Genomic DNA, 18,555 nt, shown 5'->3' on the forward strand with positions numbered 1-18,555 from the left:
CATGAGTGCAAATAATTCTCAGGCTCCTCGCCAGACTGAAGGTTGTGATCATCATCACATCAAAGAGGTGCCGGAATTTACCATGAATTGGTGCCCACCTGAGAGACGCCAGAACTGAGCTCTGGCTGGAAAAAAAGCCCTGATCATCATCGTTCCCTGATGTCCCCCAGTCTTACTGCCTGTCCCCTGAAGCCCATAATGAAAGTTCATAATGACTGAAAAATGATTCACCCTTGTGTGAGTTGATGCCAAATGCAGCCTTCCAGGCCTCTCCATCTGCCCTTTGTAATGCCCCTCATTAGCCCTTGATTCACGCATCTTTATGTGCTTTTGCTGGCCGGGATGTGTTATTAAACTGCGATGATGTATTTTGCTTTCTTGGGTGTAGAATGGAGGGAGGTGCATGGGTAGAAACTTCTGGCCTTTGTGTGTTTCAGATGCATACTGCTGTACAAAGGTAAAATCTGTTGCTCCACCCACTTTTTGTTTGAGATTCATTCCCTGTGTTTGCATTCTTGGGATTGTTGTTTATCACATGATGATATATGTTTTCATTCCACAGTGGGAAGTGACGGAAACAGGATGTTTGTGTTACTGTGTTTCCTGAAGTGGGACTGTTATCCTTTGTTCACTCTCTTTGCTGTCTGATGCTAGAGAGAGAGGGAGCCATGTTGCAGTGCTCCGTGTGTGTTTATATGTAAATAAACGTAGATTAGCCAAATGCTGTGCTACTGAGTTCTTTTATGCAATTGCGCAAACTCTGCGGATTCGTAAGTGTGCTGATGTCAGTTGGCATCAGTCGCTTTGATGTTCGGGCTGAAGAATGCTTTTGAAGCTCCCAAATGATTGATCAGGAGGGAGAGAACATGCCAGTCGGACATGTGTCTCTGCCAGGGTCCTACTTGCGAGTAAGAGATCCTAACACTTTTGCCTCTGGCCCCACCCACACCATGCATGCAGCTCCTCAAAACGGAATTAAGACCCTCCACCTCAGAAAGGTTCCCCACCATTGCCCTGTTTCTCCAAAAATAAGACGTAGCCATAAAATAAGCCGTAGCAGGATTTTTAAGCATTCAAGGAATATAAGCCATACCCCGAAAATAAGACATAGTGATAGGCGCAGTAGCAATGCTGGCTGTGGCAGGAGGAGGGGGAAAAATAAGACATCCCCTGAAAATAAACCATAGTGGGTTTTTGTTTGTTTTTTAGGAAAAATAAATATAATACAGTGTCTTATTTTTGGAGAAACACGGCAGTTTAATCGACAAAGGTCCATATAGTTAAAGCTATGGTTTTCCCAGTAGTGATGTATGGAAGTGAGAGCTGGACCATAAAGAAGCCTGATCGCCGAAGAACTGATGCTTTTGAATTATGGTGCTGGAGGAGACTCTTGAGAGTCCCATGGACTGCAAGAAGATCAAACCTATCAATTCTGAAGGAAATCAGCCCTGAGTGCTCACTGGAAGGACAGATCCTGAAGCTGAGGCTCCAATACTTTGGCTACCTCATGAGAAGAGAAGACTCCCTGGAAAAGACCCTGATGTTGGGAAAGAGGGCACTAGGAGAAGGGGACGACAGAGGATGAGATGGTTGGACAGTGTTCTCAAAGCTATGAACATGAGTTTGACCAAACTGCAGGAGGCAGTGGAAGACAGGAGTGTCTGGCGTGCTCTGGTCCATGGGGTCACAAAGAGTCGGACACAACTAAATGACAGTAAAGAACAAATTGTCTACTTTACCTTTTCATTAAAGTTTACTTCAAACAATCCACAGTCATCATATCTGAGAATTGGTTGACCGAGATGTGCTTCACAAAGGTGGTTTAAATCTTGTGCCCATGTGGTATAAATTTCCTCATCGTGTTTATCCAATAAGTCCAACATTTTCTCACATTTTTGGAAGACAAAATTGGTTTCCTCTGTCTGCAGAATCCTAGAGAGAGAGAGAGAAAGGATTTCCTCCTCTTCAATGTCATTTCTAAGTACACAGTGGAAGGTGCTTGGGGAAGTGGTTTAAGCCCTATTGTACAATTTTTATAGCAATACTTACAGATGATTGATGCGCCTAAAATGTGTTCTGTGCTTCAGCAGTCTCTCTCGTAACTCCTGAGACCATTTTAAATTGCCTGCAGTCACTGGCATGTTTTTATGAAGTGCATTGCCTCCATCCCTTAACTTAAATAAACAGAAACTGTTATGATGATGGACTGTCAATACACCATAAGTAAAACCCGCAATAAAACTCAAGAATGGTCCCATTGGAGCTGAATCCAAAAGTCTCCCACTGAAACAGGTTCTAGTTTGCAAATTCTAAGCAGATTGAGGCAGAATAAAAATTCCCAGTTGGAATAAGCGAGCCTTACTTCTGAATACATGTTATTGCCATACTTTTCCATGTATAAGATGCCCCCTCTTTTTTGGGACTCCAAATACAGAAAATGGGGGGAGATTGCCCAGAGTTGCTGAGCATTTTATGGGCTGAAAATTGCTCACCTGTAGGAACGCAACAGCCAATCGCAAGCACATCACGAAGCCAGCAATCGCCTGCACGCTGGCCAAAGGCAACCACCAATCGCCCGCCCAATTGCCGCAGCACCCAATAGCCAGCAGACCTTGCAGCACCCATCAATCACCCGCAAAAATGCCACAGACAATATCCTGCTCACGGCACCAACCAATCGCACGCCCCACCTCTCCACTATCCGTGTATAAGACGACCCCAAGTATTTAGCTAAACATTTTGATAAAATAACCTAATCTTATACTCGGAGAAATACAGTAAATGTTGAAGAACTACTCTTTTAAGAATCCTGTGCTATGATAAAGAATACCATACATACTTGTTGAAATGTATAGTAATGGTCAGGCATGAAAATGAGCTGCAGCCCAAGAACCCCAGAAGGCTGCAACTTCCCCACCCCTTCCATAAATGCTGCAAGACTGGTGAAGTGATGAAGTCACTTAAGCATCAAAGACGGCTGTGTGTGTTCACAAGGCTAGATTACATCACAGACTTGATAAAGAAACTGATGCTCCAGGGCTAGAGTTGCTCTGTCATCAAACATGGATGAGAATCGAGTCCTGTAGACTTTTGATAAAGCAGGCATGTCAAATGTCCGCTTTGGGGGCCTAATCCGGTCAGTTCAATCTGGCCCCTGTGGTAATTTATTTCCTGGGGTAAAACTGCAATCCTTAAAAAAGCTCAACAACTTTGATCAAATGCTCACTTCATCAAATCTGACCCTCTTTGAAAAAAGTTTGGGCACCCCTGGAATAAAGGTTTGTTTACATTTATATCACTTATTCCTAGGTGGTATACACAAGGCTCCCAAGCCAAGCTCCGAGCCAGGCGCTCACTTTTGAAAATTCTCAATTACAATTGGAAAGAAAAAGAAAGGGGAACATTGTCAGTTTCTCTTTTAACATTTCTTTTACTTCTGCTCGAGTTTTTTAAAATAAATAAATAAATATTATTTTACAAATGCCTGAGCTCTGGGCTGTTGACCTATCTCTCCCCCTGAGATGTCCCTGGAATGACTTTGTAGATGTCCCTGGAATGACTTTGTAGATGTTCAGAAAAGTTCTGCTGCTGCCATAGCCACCATGGGGGAGGCAAAGATGGGGCTGGCCCAAGATACTGGGGCCCCCAAATGCTGCTCCCCTCCCCGCCATTGAAGAAGGGGAAGATCTACATCAGGAACAAGGAGGGAAAGAAAGATCTACACCAGGATCGGCTGCCCCTGTGGATTCTACTGCCTGAGGCAGTAAGGTAAAGGGACCCCTGACCATTAGGTCCAGTCGTGAGTGACTCTGTGGTTGCGGCGCTCATCTCGCGTTATTGGCAGAGGGAGCCGGCGTACAGTTTCCAGGTCATGTGGCCAGCATGACAAAGCTGCTTCCGGCAAACCAGAGCAGCACACGGAAACGCCGTTTACCTTCCCGCTGTATTTATCTGTATTTAACTACTTGCACTTTGACGTGCTTTCGAACTGCTAGGTTGGCAAGAGCTGGGACCGAGCAACGGGAGCTCACCCTGTCGCGGGGATTCAAACCGCCGACCTTCTGATCGGCAAGTCCTAGGCTCAGTGGTTTAACCCACAGCGCCACCCGCGTCCCGCCTGAGGCAGTAGACTCACCTAAACATATGGTATCTGAAGAAGTGTGCATGCACATGAAAGCTCATACCAATGACAAACTTAGTTGGTCTCTAAGGTGCTACTGGAAGGATTTTTTTTTATTTTGTTTCGACTAAACATATGGGTGGGCCAGTCCTGGCAACACAAATACAATGGTAAAAGCAAAATAAGGCAGTAAGGTTAGGAAAGATGGGGAATCTGTTCACCAGCATTTCTCACTATCCTGAAACTTATTGAAACTTACCCCCTTTCCATTGATAAAAAGGGCTACCCAATTCATCACAACCTAAAAGCACATTATTGAAAAGAATCTTATGGGCATTCTAATTGCCTCCAGACACAGTTCCTACAGACAAGAGTTGTATAAGTTGGAAATCTATTCATAGAAACAAACTTTTTCAGTGTGTCCCCTCCCCCTTCAGTTTGTACTAAAACACAAAGTAATGAGGTTATTCTTGACAACACAATAGCTAGTCACCAAGGAGAAAATAAAATTAATGTCTCTGTAAATAAGTAAATAACATGAAATAATAAATTAGAATGCCAAAGACTGTTACCCACTTTTTCTATTTGATTGTCAAAGATTTGCTTGCAGCAGGTAATTTCCTCATCAAACATTGAAAGAAGAACAGCAACGTTTGGATAAAAATGAGAATAGATGACAGGCCTTTCCAGAAGTTTTCCAAATACCTGCAAAATCTTGAATTTTAAAAAATAAGGTAACTGAAGCACGTGTGTCAGTTTTCATCTCTGTTTTAAAAGTTGCCATTCTAGGTGGTTTTATAAAAATTATAAAGGGCAGAATAATTTCTTTATCTGTATTGTATATTCTGTTTTAACAGATTGGCATTTATATATTAGCCTTCAAAGATTATTTCAGGTAAAATTATTGTATGGGTTTAAAGTGAAATCACTTTGATGACTAAATTCTTGTCTTTACATTCCTCCACAATCTGCTTATTAGAGTGTTTCACATGAAACCAGCTATTAAGAGAACAAGATTCTGCTCTCATTTTTTTAGGGCCTCATCTGGGACGGGAAGAAATGCATCTCTAAAAAGGGAAACCTAGAAGGAAAAAGCAGATCAGAAAGAGACCTCTGGACTATACCTAAATGTTTCAGTTCTGATCCCTGAATTCATTGATATCCCAATTTGCTTGGTATTTTGATTATTTATTTATTCTTTCATTCATTAAATTTCTATACTGCCCTTCATCTGAAGATCACAGAGTGGTTAACAATATAAAAACACAAAACAGCATCCCATAATAACAAGCAAACAAAATTAACCAACACCCCCACACAGTATTTTTATTTATTTGTTAAATTTGTAAGTGATAAACGGAAGAGCAGTTGTTTGATACACATAAAAGAAGTTATATGTTGGCCACTGAAACCTGATTACTGTTTTGGGTACAAATAGGATTGCCTACAGTAGAAATGAGGAATCTGTGGGGCCCCATAGATGTTCTTGGACCACAGCTGTTTTCATCCCTGACTTTTGACTATGTTGGCTGGGGCTGATGTGACTTGGAATCCAACAACACTTAGAGAGCCAAAGTTTTCCCATCCACGAATTACAGATTCTATATAGCTTCCTACAGCAGTGTTTCTCTGAGGTCAAGAGTTACAGTAAACATGATGATGGAGTTGTGTGAACTATGAACAACTCTCTGGCCTCTTTTAAGTTTTAACAAGTAGACTGGGACCATCCCTGAAGGAGCATCTCCATCCCCATCTTTCAGCCTGGAAACTGAGGTCCAGCGCTGAGGACCTTCTGGCAGTTCCCTCACTGTGAGAAGCCAAGTTACAGGGAACCAGGCAGAGGGCCTTCTCGGTGGTGGTGCCCACCCTGTGGAATGCCCTCCCATCAGATATCAAGGAAATAAAACTACCTGACTTTTAGAAGACATCTGAAGGCAGCCCTGTTTAAGGAGGCTTTTAATGTTTGATGTTTTATTCTGTTTTTAGTGTTCTGTTGGGAGCCGCCCAGAGTGGCTGGGGAAACCCAGCCAGATGGGTGAGGCATAAATATTATTATTACACATACCCTCCAACATTTATCCAGTGGAAATAGAGAGATTCTATTCCATTGTTGTTGTTGTTGTTGTTGTTGTTGTTGTTGTTGTTAATACCCTGCCCATCTGACTGGGTTGCCCCAGCCACACTGGGCAGCTTCCAACATATATAAAAACATAATAAAACATTTTAGATTTTTTAAAAAAACTTCCCTACACGCAGCTGCCTTCAGATGTCTTCTAAAGTTTGTATAGTTACTTATCTCCTTGGTTCATGGGTCCCATAACTCCATACCCTCCAACATTTCTCTGATTAGAACAGGGACATCCTTAGGAAAAGTGGGACATTCTGGGATCAAATCAGAAACCTGGATAGCTTCTGTAAATCTGGGACTATTCTGGAAAATAGGGACACTTGGATGGTCTGATAGCATGGGGAGGGTGGGGTGGGGAATCTTTTTTGTTCTGTACCATTTCCCCACTAAAAAAACCCCCTACCAACTACTTTTTGTTCACTTAGGGAAAATGTGTTCATATGAAGGTTTTCTTCACAGTGAAACTAGCAGCTTGGGTGGGGGTGTTCCCCCCCCCCCCGGTAAAATGGCATGAGGGGAAAGGGTTAGCTACTGCAACAGCTATTTGCAAATGTGGATAAGAGCCACATTAAAGCATCTCCATCCTCACAAAGGCCTAGCTAGGGCCTAAGCAGAGGCCAGAACAGTCATGGTGGGCGCAGAGACTCAGGGCGCCATAGGGGACACCTCAATTATGCTTAAAATGGAGCGAGAGGGGCAGGGGGAACTGAATTTTGGCATCACACAGGGCGCCACTGAAATTTCAGATGCCTAGGTCTGCTGCTACCCTAAGGGAGGACTGGAGAAGGGCAGAGAGGGAGGGGAATCTGGGTGCTGTATTGTACTTAAGAGGTCACTGCACAGATTGAGAACACACAGCAAGCAATTGCGCTGTCGCTTTGAATTCTTTGAAGAGCCTTCTGCGTGCAAGGTCAAGAAACACAGCCATCAAAAAGTAAAATGCAGATCTCTCATGGGCAAACTCAACAAATGGAACCAAAAAGTTTACAGAAGTGATTTTATATCATTTTCCTCAATAGCACGGTTGCTTTATTTGAATACGAACAGCAGCAGCTTCTCCTCCTGGCAGTTGTGGTTAAATATCCCATAAGAGCTAACTTACTCCCTACTATTGTGAACTGTCTACTCTCTCATGCTGGCAGCCCAAATTACAGCATTTTATTATATTGCATCTTTCCTGTGTGTTTTATTTATCTCTGTTGTGCCTTCCCATTTTTGGCATCAATTCAAGCGCCTTTACCTGCATCCCCCTGCTGTTTGTCCTTCTGGCAAACTGTTGTGTGCCTTTTACAGTTTGTTTTGTTGGGTGTGTTTTTTTTTATTAGTCGTTCCTATTTTTGTTTTTTGTTTTTTTCCTTTTGCTACAAAATTTGTCAATCTGGATTCATAGACAATTACGCTCTATAACGTGCCCATTATGCGAATATCTCACCCAAACAATCAAGGAATATGCCTCCCATGTAGCCCTGTAAAAATAGTACTTTTATTCAACTGAAATCTCTGCCCTTTCAAAGCTCTCAGCATCCATTGAGCTGGTATTTCAGATAAACACATTTTTGCCTCCTGTAACTAAGAGGGGTCTATTTAGCAAAACTGTTTAGGGAGGCTTTTTAATGTTTAATAGATTGTTTTATTTCATTTTTCTGTTGGAAGCAGCCCAGAGTGGCTGGGGAAACCCAGCCAGATGGGCGGGGTATAAATAATTCATTATTATTATTATTATTAGATAAAGTGTTGAAGCTGACACAGAGAGGCCTTGACTCATTTTCAGCCTTATTTCAGTCTTATTAAAATAATTGTGTTCCTATACTGGATTTCTGATTTTTAAATCCTAATTCCCCACAAACATCATTTAACAGGACTCAATGGGCTGGTGGTGGTGTGGGGAATAATAATCCCTGGATGGCTACTAGGACTAGGTACTATGGGATATGAACCCCAACTGCACTATGCATTTATAGCAGTATCATACCACTATAAACACTCATGATACCCCCATCCCAATAATTTTGGGAAGTGTAGTTTGTTATGGGTGCTGAGAGTTGTTAGGAGACCCTCTATTCCCCTCGCAGAGCTAAAATTCCCAGAGTGGTTTAACAATCAATGCTTACTCCCAGGGAACTTGGTGATCCTAGCTCTGTGAAGGGAATATAGGTATCCTCACAACTCTTAAACTATAATTCCCAGGATTCTTTGGTGGAAACCACGAGTGTTTAAAGTGGTATAATACTGCTTTAAATGTACAGTGCAGATGAGCCTTTATCCTGCGTAATCTTTGGATCCAAGCCCCCATGTCCCGCCAATCTATAATGAGATGACCATGGAGAATCAGAAATTGCCTGAGGTAAAACATTTTTAAATTGATTTGTAAATATAAAAATAAAGAATGGTTATGAGTGTAACATTGCTGTGTTCATATATAACTGAGAGGTGATCTAATGAAATCTGCTATTTTGAAAACAGCTTCTTGCTTGCTTATAACAGTTACAAAGCCTTACTGGTTCTCAGTTAGACCTCTCAGTTTTTATATTAGGAAACTGAGATTCAAAATGTCAGGTTTTGATAGGCCAGTTTAGGAACATTCTGCGGGCCCTCATTGGTCCAGCGTTACAGGCCAATGAACTGTCAGAGACCGAGGCACACCACTGGTCAGGATGTCCTGACGGAATTGGTATATAAGGGCAGTGAGGAAAGTTAGTAAGGCCAGAATGTGACCTGGTGGTCAGTGGTGACAACAGCAACAGGAGAAGAGCTCAGGAAGAAGCTGAGTTGCTGAGGTCACTAAGCAAGAAGCTGTGAAAACCAGCAAGGAGATGAATGCTCCAGAGATAGCTCTCCAGAGTAGCATCTGGCCAGAGTGACCTCAATTGGCAGTTGGCCTTGGGAAGTACGAAGAGGAAATTGTGCCTCTTCCTCTTGGCTGTCCTAATATCCAAGTCCCTGGCCAGAAGAAGGACTTCATGGGAAACTGAAGCAATCCTGCAAATGAAAGACTGTCCGCCACAAGAAACAGAGAGCCCATTTTGAGTGACAGCTGAGGGACTTCTCCTGAATCCTGACCATCTTTCTAGGAGAGCTAACTTGGAATGGATCTAGGAAAAGGGTCATTGACATATGGGATGTAATTTAGGGAAATTAAAAGAAGAAACTCTTTCATTTCCCTAAATTACATCCCGTATGTCAATGGCCTATGCGAATTCATTTAGAAAAAGAAACTTAAAGATATTGAAAATAAAATATCACAATGTGCTGTGCTTCTGGAACGTGCCTTCTGGCAGCGCAGGCAGTGATTTATGAGGGAGTAAGTAGCCTTGAATAGTCAGTGCACAGGCTCATAAGGGAATCCAGGCTTAACATCTTTGACTTCTTTTCCTTTGGGATTGTAAAGCATGCTATAAAAGCATGAATTGGTTTGACATTGCACTAAGACACTGCCTGCATCCTATCCTTTTCTGACTACTGTAGCAGGTCAAGGGATTGGACTGGAAGAAACAGCCTTCTAAATTCCATTTGATTTTTACTTGGTTTGGGATCCATAAATTCATTATTAGGTTTTCGGAGGAAAATCACTTGGCAGCTTCTTATATCTCAGTTTTTGTCACAGAAACATTTCTGAAAGCGACTCCCACAATCAAGATTGTTGCAATAATTCCCCTCATGAGGTTAACACACAGGTGCCTGCTCCTGAATTTCTGTCAAGCAATCATATTTATAAAACTTCTTCAGATTACAGTATCTATTGGGAGAATTATAGCAGGCTACAGCATTACCGTGATTGTAAATACAGTGGTACCTCGGGTTACAAACACTTCGGGTTACAGACTCCGCTTACCCAGAAATGGTTCCTCAGGTTAAGAACTTTGCCCCAGGATGAGAACAGAAATTGCGTGGTGGCGGCACAGCGGTAGTGGGAGGCCCCATTAGCTAAAGTGGTACCTCAGGTTAAGAACGGTTTCAGGTTAAGAACAGACCTCCAGAAAGAATTAAGTTCATAACCAGAGGTACCACTGTATGAGAAACAAGCCTCAACCAAGTTCCTTAGTGTTACTATCTGCCATCTAGTAACATAACTATCAAACTTCAATTTTGTAGTTGTGTTCTACGTTTGGTGAAAACTGAACTTTGGGAAACATTTTTCTGTCCTCCAACAACACATTTCTCGTGCAGTTTGTTCTGTGTTCTGCAGTCTGTTCATAAATATACTCTTCCTGTTCCATTATAAGTATCCTTATCCTCTCGCTTGTCATCTTCCCCTGTTCCTGTGGGGCACCATGGAGATGTAATTTTCTCACTTCTCTTTTCCTACTGTCATCCTATTCACCCTTTGCTCTGCCTCTTCTCCAGTGCATATGTCAAGTCTTTTTGTCCTACCTTCTTGATTTCATGATACATTTATTTCTATGTTTATTGTATTTGCTTGGATGTTTTCTTACAGAGCTGATGGTAAAACTCTCCTGTCTCAGCAGGAAACTGTTCCTCACAGCAATTACACCTGCTGTCTTCCTTTTCATTTTCCTTCAGCTTTTGATGAAATTGTATTTTCTGAAACCCTATGAATTCTCTTTCAGGTTCTTACCTAACTCAGCAATTCAACCACCCCCACCCCACACCCCTCTTTTTCATCAGCTTTTCCATTTTGTAAGATATTTTCCTAATTTTCTCATGTGTAATACTTCTCTCCGATACTTTATATTTGGTTTCCTCCACTGTACAGATTGTCACTTTCCTTTAGGTTTTTGAAGATTTTGCAAAAGATACAGGCACACAATTTCTACTGACTTAAATAACCCCCATTGACTATAATGGGATTTGTGTGGCTAAATCCCATACAACTCTTGAAAAGCACAGGGCCTCATGGTTTAAGATTTCACCGCCCTCCCTTCTTTGTAATGCCCCCAAATCTCTTCTTCATAGCTTAAAAAAATATAAATGGTGGTTCTGCTTGCTTTTGTCTTTTGACTATTTGAAAAACTTAAAAGAATATGGCCACAATCTCTCACTGTGGGCAGAAGATTGAATTCGGATATAGGGAACCTGACTTTAAATCCAGTACAGCCATGAACTCACTGGGTGGACTTTGGAAAATCTTACTGCCTCAGCTTTTCTATGTGTAAATAGTCATCTATTATAGCAGTTCAGTTTCATACTGGTCAAAATGGATGTCTATGTAACACTAAGAGTCTATGGGTGCACAGAACAGACTTTTTGTACCTAACATTACAAGAGAACAGGAAACAGAAGCTAGTTCTCAACATTTCATGAAAAGACTAATTCTCACATTTGTTGGGTTTGGGGAGGAACAGCAAAGAAGACCTGGGAACATATAGCTGAACTAAAAACAAACGAACAAAGAGTGCTGAATGTTCGGCTTTAGGTTTTTCTGTTTAAAAAGTCAAGGGCTGAATCTATCTCCATAATGCAGTTCTTACTGCTCTTCTTGGGATCCTTTGAAATCATTTGTGCTTGGAAAAAAACAGAATTAACTGTATCATACACTCAAGTATCTGATGCTTGCCAATGTACGATACAAAATGTGGGCCTTAGTGGCAAACAAATACTGTGGAACCTCGGTTTATGAACACCTCGGTTTACGAATTTGTATAACAAATATGCTTACCTTGAAAACTGATTCTAGTCCCTTTGGCTCTTGAAAGGCAAAATTTAGTATTGTTGCCAACCGGTTATCAAAGTCATTAATCTGCTGAATGTATCTTTTGTAGTCAGACAGAAATTCCTGCACAGGAAACATGAGCATTAACGCAAGCTGCAAATATTTGTGTAGATGGCCATGACTGACTCATTTCTTTCAACTGAAGCCCCACCATGCCAAAATAATCATGAAAGCCCAGGCATCAATTCAGACATGTTTTTACAGACACTAGGGTCATCCTGTGTCTGTATATGAGAATAGGCAGTTTTCTAGGCATCCCCAAACTGCGGCCCTCCAGATGTTTTGGCCTACAACTCCCATGATCCCTAGCTAACATGACCAGTAGTCATGGAAGATGGGAATTGTAGTCCAAAACATCTGGAGGGCCGAAGTTTGGGGATACCTGGCAGTGGCCAGATGTTTGCAGAAGGTGGCCTGTCCCAGTTCTAGTGGCAGGAGCGAAAGGGGCTACACATTTATTGGGGAGCAACTGAAATCCAGTGCTTTGTTTTAGGGATGAGAGAGAAAATCATGTGGCTCACGTTTTAATGCACACTTCTCAAACCAATATATTAATTTCAACAGATAGATGCATTTCAGTTCACATTATTTTGAATGTAGTTAATAAGTGTATGTCGGGGGGAAAGCACACTGCTTCCATATACATGTATGTTTCCTTGAAGGAGCAGGGAGAGCCTGTTTTCACAATATATTTACCAGGCTGTTGTAGTCCAGTGGGTCATATTTACTTTCTTGAAGGACCTTCCAGCTTTCATGAAATTCTTCATTCATGCAGTGAATCTCCTTGCTGAGAATCTTTCCTCTCAGGCCCCCAATCTCAATTTTTTCTAACTTGAGAAAGTCAGTAGCTGATGTAAAAAGCTCCTTTAAATTAAATTAAAAGACAAGTTGGGGATCTGATAGGACTTATAGAACATTTGTAAACCTTATAAGGTTACACGCCTATGCTAACATTTAATCCTTTGTTAAGCCACCCTTACAATGGATTCTGAAAATTCAAAAACATACTATCTTATGATCAATTATCTGCATTAACATTTATGTTGTTCTTTATTATTGAAATGTTTCACATCTCCTTTCTGTAAAAATGTACCCAGAGCATCTTAAAGTCCTCCGTTCTGAAGCATGAAAGTTATTGTTTTAAAATCTTAAAAGAATGAAAAACGAAGCAGAAACAAAAATAAACACTTCAGTATTTGTGGGCCACGTGATGGCAAAATTTGTGGATGAGGTACAGAAATATAATATGAGTAAAGAAAATCCACCACTGGAGGCTGTTAAGAGCAAGTATTTGGCTAGGTAAATCCAATCCCTGAGACCAGAGGATTAACTAGCAGTGACACCAAGTACAATCATTCCTGCAAATGAAATTTAAAATATGCTTTGAAGACCAATTTTAACAGTCTAAATGGACATGGATCATAAACATTAAAAATTCTACCTCAATATGCAGCAACCTCTGAAGGATCTTATCCATCCTAGAAAACACCAGGTGAGAGGGAAAGTCCCACAGCTTCACACTGTGATCATTTCTATGATCGCAAGCAAGCTTTTCTTGATACGTAGAGAATGTATTCTTGAACATTCTGAAGGTCTGTATCGTTTGCTTTATTTTTTCCATTCCCTCTTCCAGGTCCATCGTGAAGATCTCCTCAGGGATTAGATATGAGAAAGCCTGTTTCGACAGAAAAGATCCAGCAAATGAAAATTATTTTTTAAACTGTATTTTGAAATCTTCATCTAACATAGAATTTCAGCCAATCGCAGTATTATACTGCTGGGACAATTTCCCAGCACCCTTTTAACCCCAAGCCACAAGGGCAGATTCTGGCAGATTGGAATTATTTATAGTTCTATTTTAGTGCTGTGTGTGTTTGTGTGTTTGTGTGTTTGTGTGTTTGTTTGTGTGTGTGTGTGTGTGTGTGTGTGTGTTTTACTAAAAGTCACCAAAGGATATGTGCAAGGATGCAATTAAATGCTCCCCCTCCCAAATTAGTCACTTCACTTGTTTCATTTTCTTCACTATTCACTTGTTTGCTCTGCGGTCATTGTCATAAATAATTTGGAAGCAACTCATTCATTTTCATCATTCACATTCATTTTCATTTTCTGTTTATTTCAATGGGAGATGCAGAGTATTCTGCTGCCTGTAATCTTTGTGTTTTCCATTCAAATGTCATCATATTACACTACCTCTCCAAAACATCAGACCTTCCAAATTTCACCTCGATAGGGTAAAGGTTTCCCGTTTACAGACCATTTGAAAGGTTACACTTTTTAATGAGCTTCCTGTTGCTTTCAGTGGGAAATCCAGCTGCTCTTCCGCTTCTGTATTTCATATCGTATTTGTATGAGAATTTTAGGCATTCTGCTGCTACCTTCTAGACCAGTCGTGGGGAACTGCGGCCCTACATGTTGCTAGACTACAACTCCCAGGGAGTGCCTTCCATCAGTTTTGGCTGGTGGCTCAGCTGCGCCAATGTCTGGACAGGGGTAGTCTAACTTATGTGGTCTATGTTCTGCAAACATTGCTACAACATGTTATACATGCGGCTGCCTCTCAAGATGGTCCAGAAACTTCAGCTGGTGAAGAATTTGGTGACCTGGTTGCTCACCAGGGCAAGACGGTTTAAACATATAACACCAATCCTAGTCTGACTGTACTGGCTGCCTACAGTTTCTGGGCCAAATTCAGAGTGCTGTTTTTGACCTGTAAAGTCTTAAACTGCTCAGGACCACAATACCTCAAGGACAGCCACTCCCCAAAAGAACTGCTGCAGACTCTACAACCATCATCGTTGCTTCTTCGTGTGCCTCCTCCACGAAAGGTTTGGAGGGAGGCAACCCAAGCGCAGGTCTTTTCTGTGGTGGGTCCCCGCTTGTGGAATGCTCTCCCCAAGGAAACTCGCCTGACACTTTCATTACATATCTTTAGGCACCAGGGGTGGGGGGGGGAACTATTCCTCTTCTTCCAGGCCTTTGGTTAATTAAACAATCTATGGCCTTTGAAACTGCGGGGAGGGGGGACTTATTGGCTTTTGTTTGTTTTATGGTATGTCTTTTTGCATTTTTATATTGTAAGCCACCCTGTGGTCTTTGGATGAAGAGCAGTATAGAATTTTAATGACTAATAATAACAATTTTATTTTATAATTTTATAATATTTTAATGATTTTATTACCTACTGCCATGACTTTTCTTGTGAGTTGTTGTTTACAGCTAGTTTCATAAGTAAAAAAAATAAGATAAATCACACTGCTTTCCTCCCTCCCAGTAACCTTTTGGTGAACTGTACAGCCTTTTCCAGGATATTTTCAAGGTGGGTGTTTTTTCCCCCCACTGGAAAAGTATGCAAAAATAACAAAACAAGTAAGAAACAAATTAATTTTTCATTTGAATTCCTATTCATTTTCATTGCTAAAACAAACAAATGGGGTCATTTGTTTCATTTTTCATTTATTTAAGAAGTGAGTGTGTATGTCTAATTATTGTGCAAAAACTAGTCTGGCCAGAATTTCATTATCCCAGTTGATTGCCTTGTATTTGCATATGATAGGACCCCTTTTAACTAGAGTTGTCAGCTGATTAAATAAATCTTAGTTGACTCATTGTATGAGTTTCAGTCAGTCAATCAATCAATCAATCAAATTTGCATGAGTAAAAACAATAGTTCTGAAGCAAAGAGCATCATTGGCTTGGATCCAAAGGAGGATGAGCAGAATTCCATTTGCACAGTCCTCCCCTCTCTCCCCCCACCCACCCACCTTCTCATTTATTTAAATGATAACTCTTGCTGAATCTGTACTGCGGGTGAAAAACAGGACATGCAACCCTGGGGCATATCCCTTGTACGCTACTACAAGCGATGGAGGTCATGTAGCAGCAGCACCTGCTAAATCACAGCTGGGACCAGTTCACAATGAATCATAGCAGGACTCACACAAGTGCCTTGGGAGCACACAGGGCTATTGATAGGCTTGCAACCTCCGGATGCGCACTCAAGACAGAGCCATAATTCATCCAGAGAGATGCTGCCAATGATGACGAGTTAAGTATATTTGTGGCTTCTTCCATTTACATGATCCTAGGGGCGCTTCTCCAGGCTGCTCCAGTTTATACAAATTACAGTGACCGAGAATGTGATGCCATGTGAAGGTGCTAGTTGAAATGAATGGGGATTTTTGCAGGAGTACAGGAATGTGAACCAGACCCCGGTCTCTTTGATCTAGTGACGCGCTACAGGTAGAGTGGCTCCGATGCATGCTCTGAGCTCCTCTGCCTTTAAAGCAGTTTCCAGTCATTTCAATACAGAATCTGCTAATTCAGCGCTCCCATTCATTGGAGCAGGAGCTCCATCTGGGTGTTGGCACATTGACGTCAGGTGATGGCTTCAAAGATGAACGCAAGATTTCCAACCATTTCTATTTTTGCAATAGAATAGAGTTTTTTGTCTCCAGTCTTCCCAATAGCTGTTGTTGTCAGTATCCATCTGTCTTAAGTGACAATGGAGTGCACCTCTGGGAATGAGCTATGTAAGCAGCACCGAAGGGACTTCTCCGGGACACAAGCCTGGGCAGTGTGCATGGAGGTCCTGGGCTGCCCAGACTGTTGTGCCCCTCTGGGGTTTTTGGGAACAATGCAGAGTTCCCAAAAAATAGACCAGAGGCAACTGTAGTTCATCCAGCAGAGCTTTACTGCTACTGAAGGCAAATAAGCATATTGGTCACAAATCCAATAAATTCAGGATTGGCAAAGTCGATAAAAATCCAGTTGCAGAACTTACAATAAAACTTACAATGACTTATAATAAGACTAAACCTTAACACTATAGCATAGAGAAAAGTAAGTTCAGGCTCCTTCTGGCCTTACTATTATAGTCAGTGTGACCTTGAAAGAAAGATAACAGAACCAGTTTAAACCAGCTGTACTCAGCTTCTCAGAAGGAATAACTCAAACAAGAACCTTCTGCCTGTTCCTTTCACATAGAAAGAGAACTTTCCAGAACACTCTTGAATTCAGCAAAATAGGAAAGAGCTCTACACATCAGATCAATATTTTCTGTACTAAGGAAGACACAGAAAACCCCCTATCTCAGCCTCGCTGATATGGTCCAAAGGACAGCAAACCAATATGTTTGGCAACAGCTTGGCTGCAGGAGTTGCCAGAAGGAGGTGTACAAGGCGCCATTCAACTGTCTTCGGGACCTCCAGATTTGTGCAGGGTTTACTCCTTTTTCTTCTCCTGAAGATATCCCGCAAGGCAGCAGAGGTTTAGGGCCGGAGGTTTCCCTTCTCCTTCGATGGGCTACCTTCCCAGGTTGATGAGCCCCATCTGCCCCTCACTCCCCTCTGCAGCATATGCAGAAACTGCCTTCTTGACCGTAGGACCCACTGTTGGTCCTGTCTGCTCAACCCACCTGCCTTGGCATGCAGCTCACTGTGGGTTTGAGGCCCATCAGCTACCCTCACCTGGTTTATTCAGCCAGTTGAAACAGTTTCCAGGGGTGCGGTGGCTGTTGCATGCTGGCAGCTTCCAGGAGCCACAGGTGAGAGCTGAGAGCAGGGTAAGGACCAAAGGTGGACAGACTACCACAGAAGCAGCACACTGTGTCCCCCAAGAGAGGTACTACCCCTCCCCTAACACCCCATAGTACTTAACTATATACAGCAGAAGTGAGCGGCACCAGCGGCCGCCCTCTCTCCAGATACTGCTGGCCGCCAATTCCCATCATCCCTGGCCATTGCCCATAATGGCTGAGGATGATGGGAACTGGAGTCCAATGACTGCTTGAGGGCAAGTTAAAGGTAAAAAGTAAAGGACCCATGGACAGTTAAGTCCAGTCAAAGGCGACTATGGGGGTTGCGGCGCTCATCTCACATTCAGGCCGAGGGAACCAGCGTTTGTCCACAGACAGCTTTCCGGGTCATGTGGCCAGCATGATTAAATCGCTTCTAGTGCAACAGAACGCAGTTTACCTTCCCGCCGGAGCAGTACCTATTTATCTATTTGCACTTTGACGTGCTTTGGAACTGCTAGGTTGGCAGAAGCTGAAACAGAGCAACGGGAGCTCACTCTGTCACAGGGATTCAAACCGCCGACCTTCTGATCGGCAAGCCCAAGAGGCTCAGTGGTTTAGACTACAGCGCCACCCGTGTCCCTTTTATTGAGGGCAAAAGGGCACAGAGCTAATCTTGCCTTAGCTACATTCGGACGTCCACCTATGACACTATTCGTCAGTTTGTTTCAAACCAATTCCTATGCCTGTCATCTTCTTAGCATAGATGTTCACACACACACATTCACTTCATAACATAAATTGTCTCTGAAACAGGATGACAGCAAAATGTTAGCAGTTTCCCCTGGGAATACCCCTGCTTAAAGTTTTATTATTGTACATGATGTTCACGACATACCCTCAAGAACTTTCATGGCATTGATCAGCTACCAAGAATAGCAAAGGAGCTAGATTGTTTCCCTAAAAAGAGGGGAGAAACAGAATAATCAGCAACAATTCTAATGCTGAATGCAATTTGATGCAAGTATCAGCTGCTTGGCATCAACAACACTATGCAGGCAGTCGAGGGTTAAGTTTGAATGGTTCTTCTTCTCTGGCTCTGCAATGCCAAGATACAGCAG

At 42.2% G+C, this 18,555-nt stretch overlaps 1 protein-coding gene across 1 annotated transcript in view; it reads right to left on the bottom strand.

Annotated features, from left to right (window-relative positions):
- LOC118083835 (dynein axonemal heavy chain 11-like) overlaps window positions 1–18,555 on the bottom strand; it is a 236,863-nt gene that overhangs the window by 204,904 nt on the left and 13,404 nt on the right. Inside the window, exons 7-12 of the mRNA XM_060272909.2 lie at window positions 13,361–13,594; window positions 12,616–12,783; window positions 11,866–11,982; window positions 4,697–4,834; window positions 2,050–2,174; window positions 1,740–1,932 (exon numbers count right to left, since the gene is read on the bottom strand). Coding sequence (XP_060128892.2) covers window positions 1,740–1,932; window positions 2,050–2,174; window positions 4,697–4,834; window positions 11,866–11,982; window positions 12,616–12,783; window positions 13,361–13,594 — 975 coding nt within the window. The remainder of the gene's footprint in view (window positions 1–1,739; window positions 1,933–2,049; window positions 2,175–4,696; window positions 4,835–11,865; window positions 11,983–12,615; window positions 12,784–13,360; window positions 13,595–18,555) is intronic.

Source organism: Zootoca vivipara, chromosome 1 (genome assembly GCF_965207765.1).
Source record: "Zootoca vivipara chromosome 1, rZooViv2.hap1.1, whole genome shotgun sequence".
Classification (NCBI taxonomy): domain Eukaryota; kingdom Metazoa; phylum Chordata; class Lepidosauria; order Squamata; family Lacertidae; genus Zootoca; species Zootoca vivipara.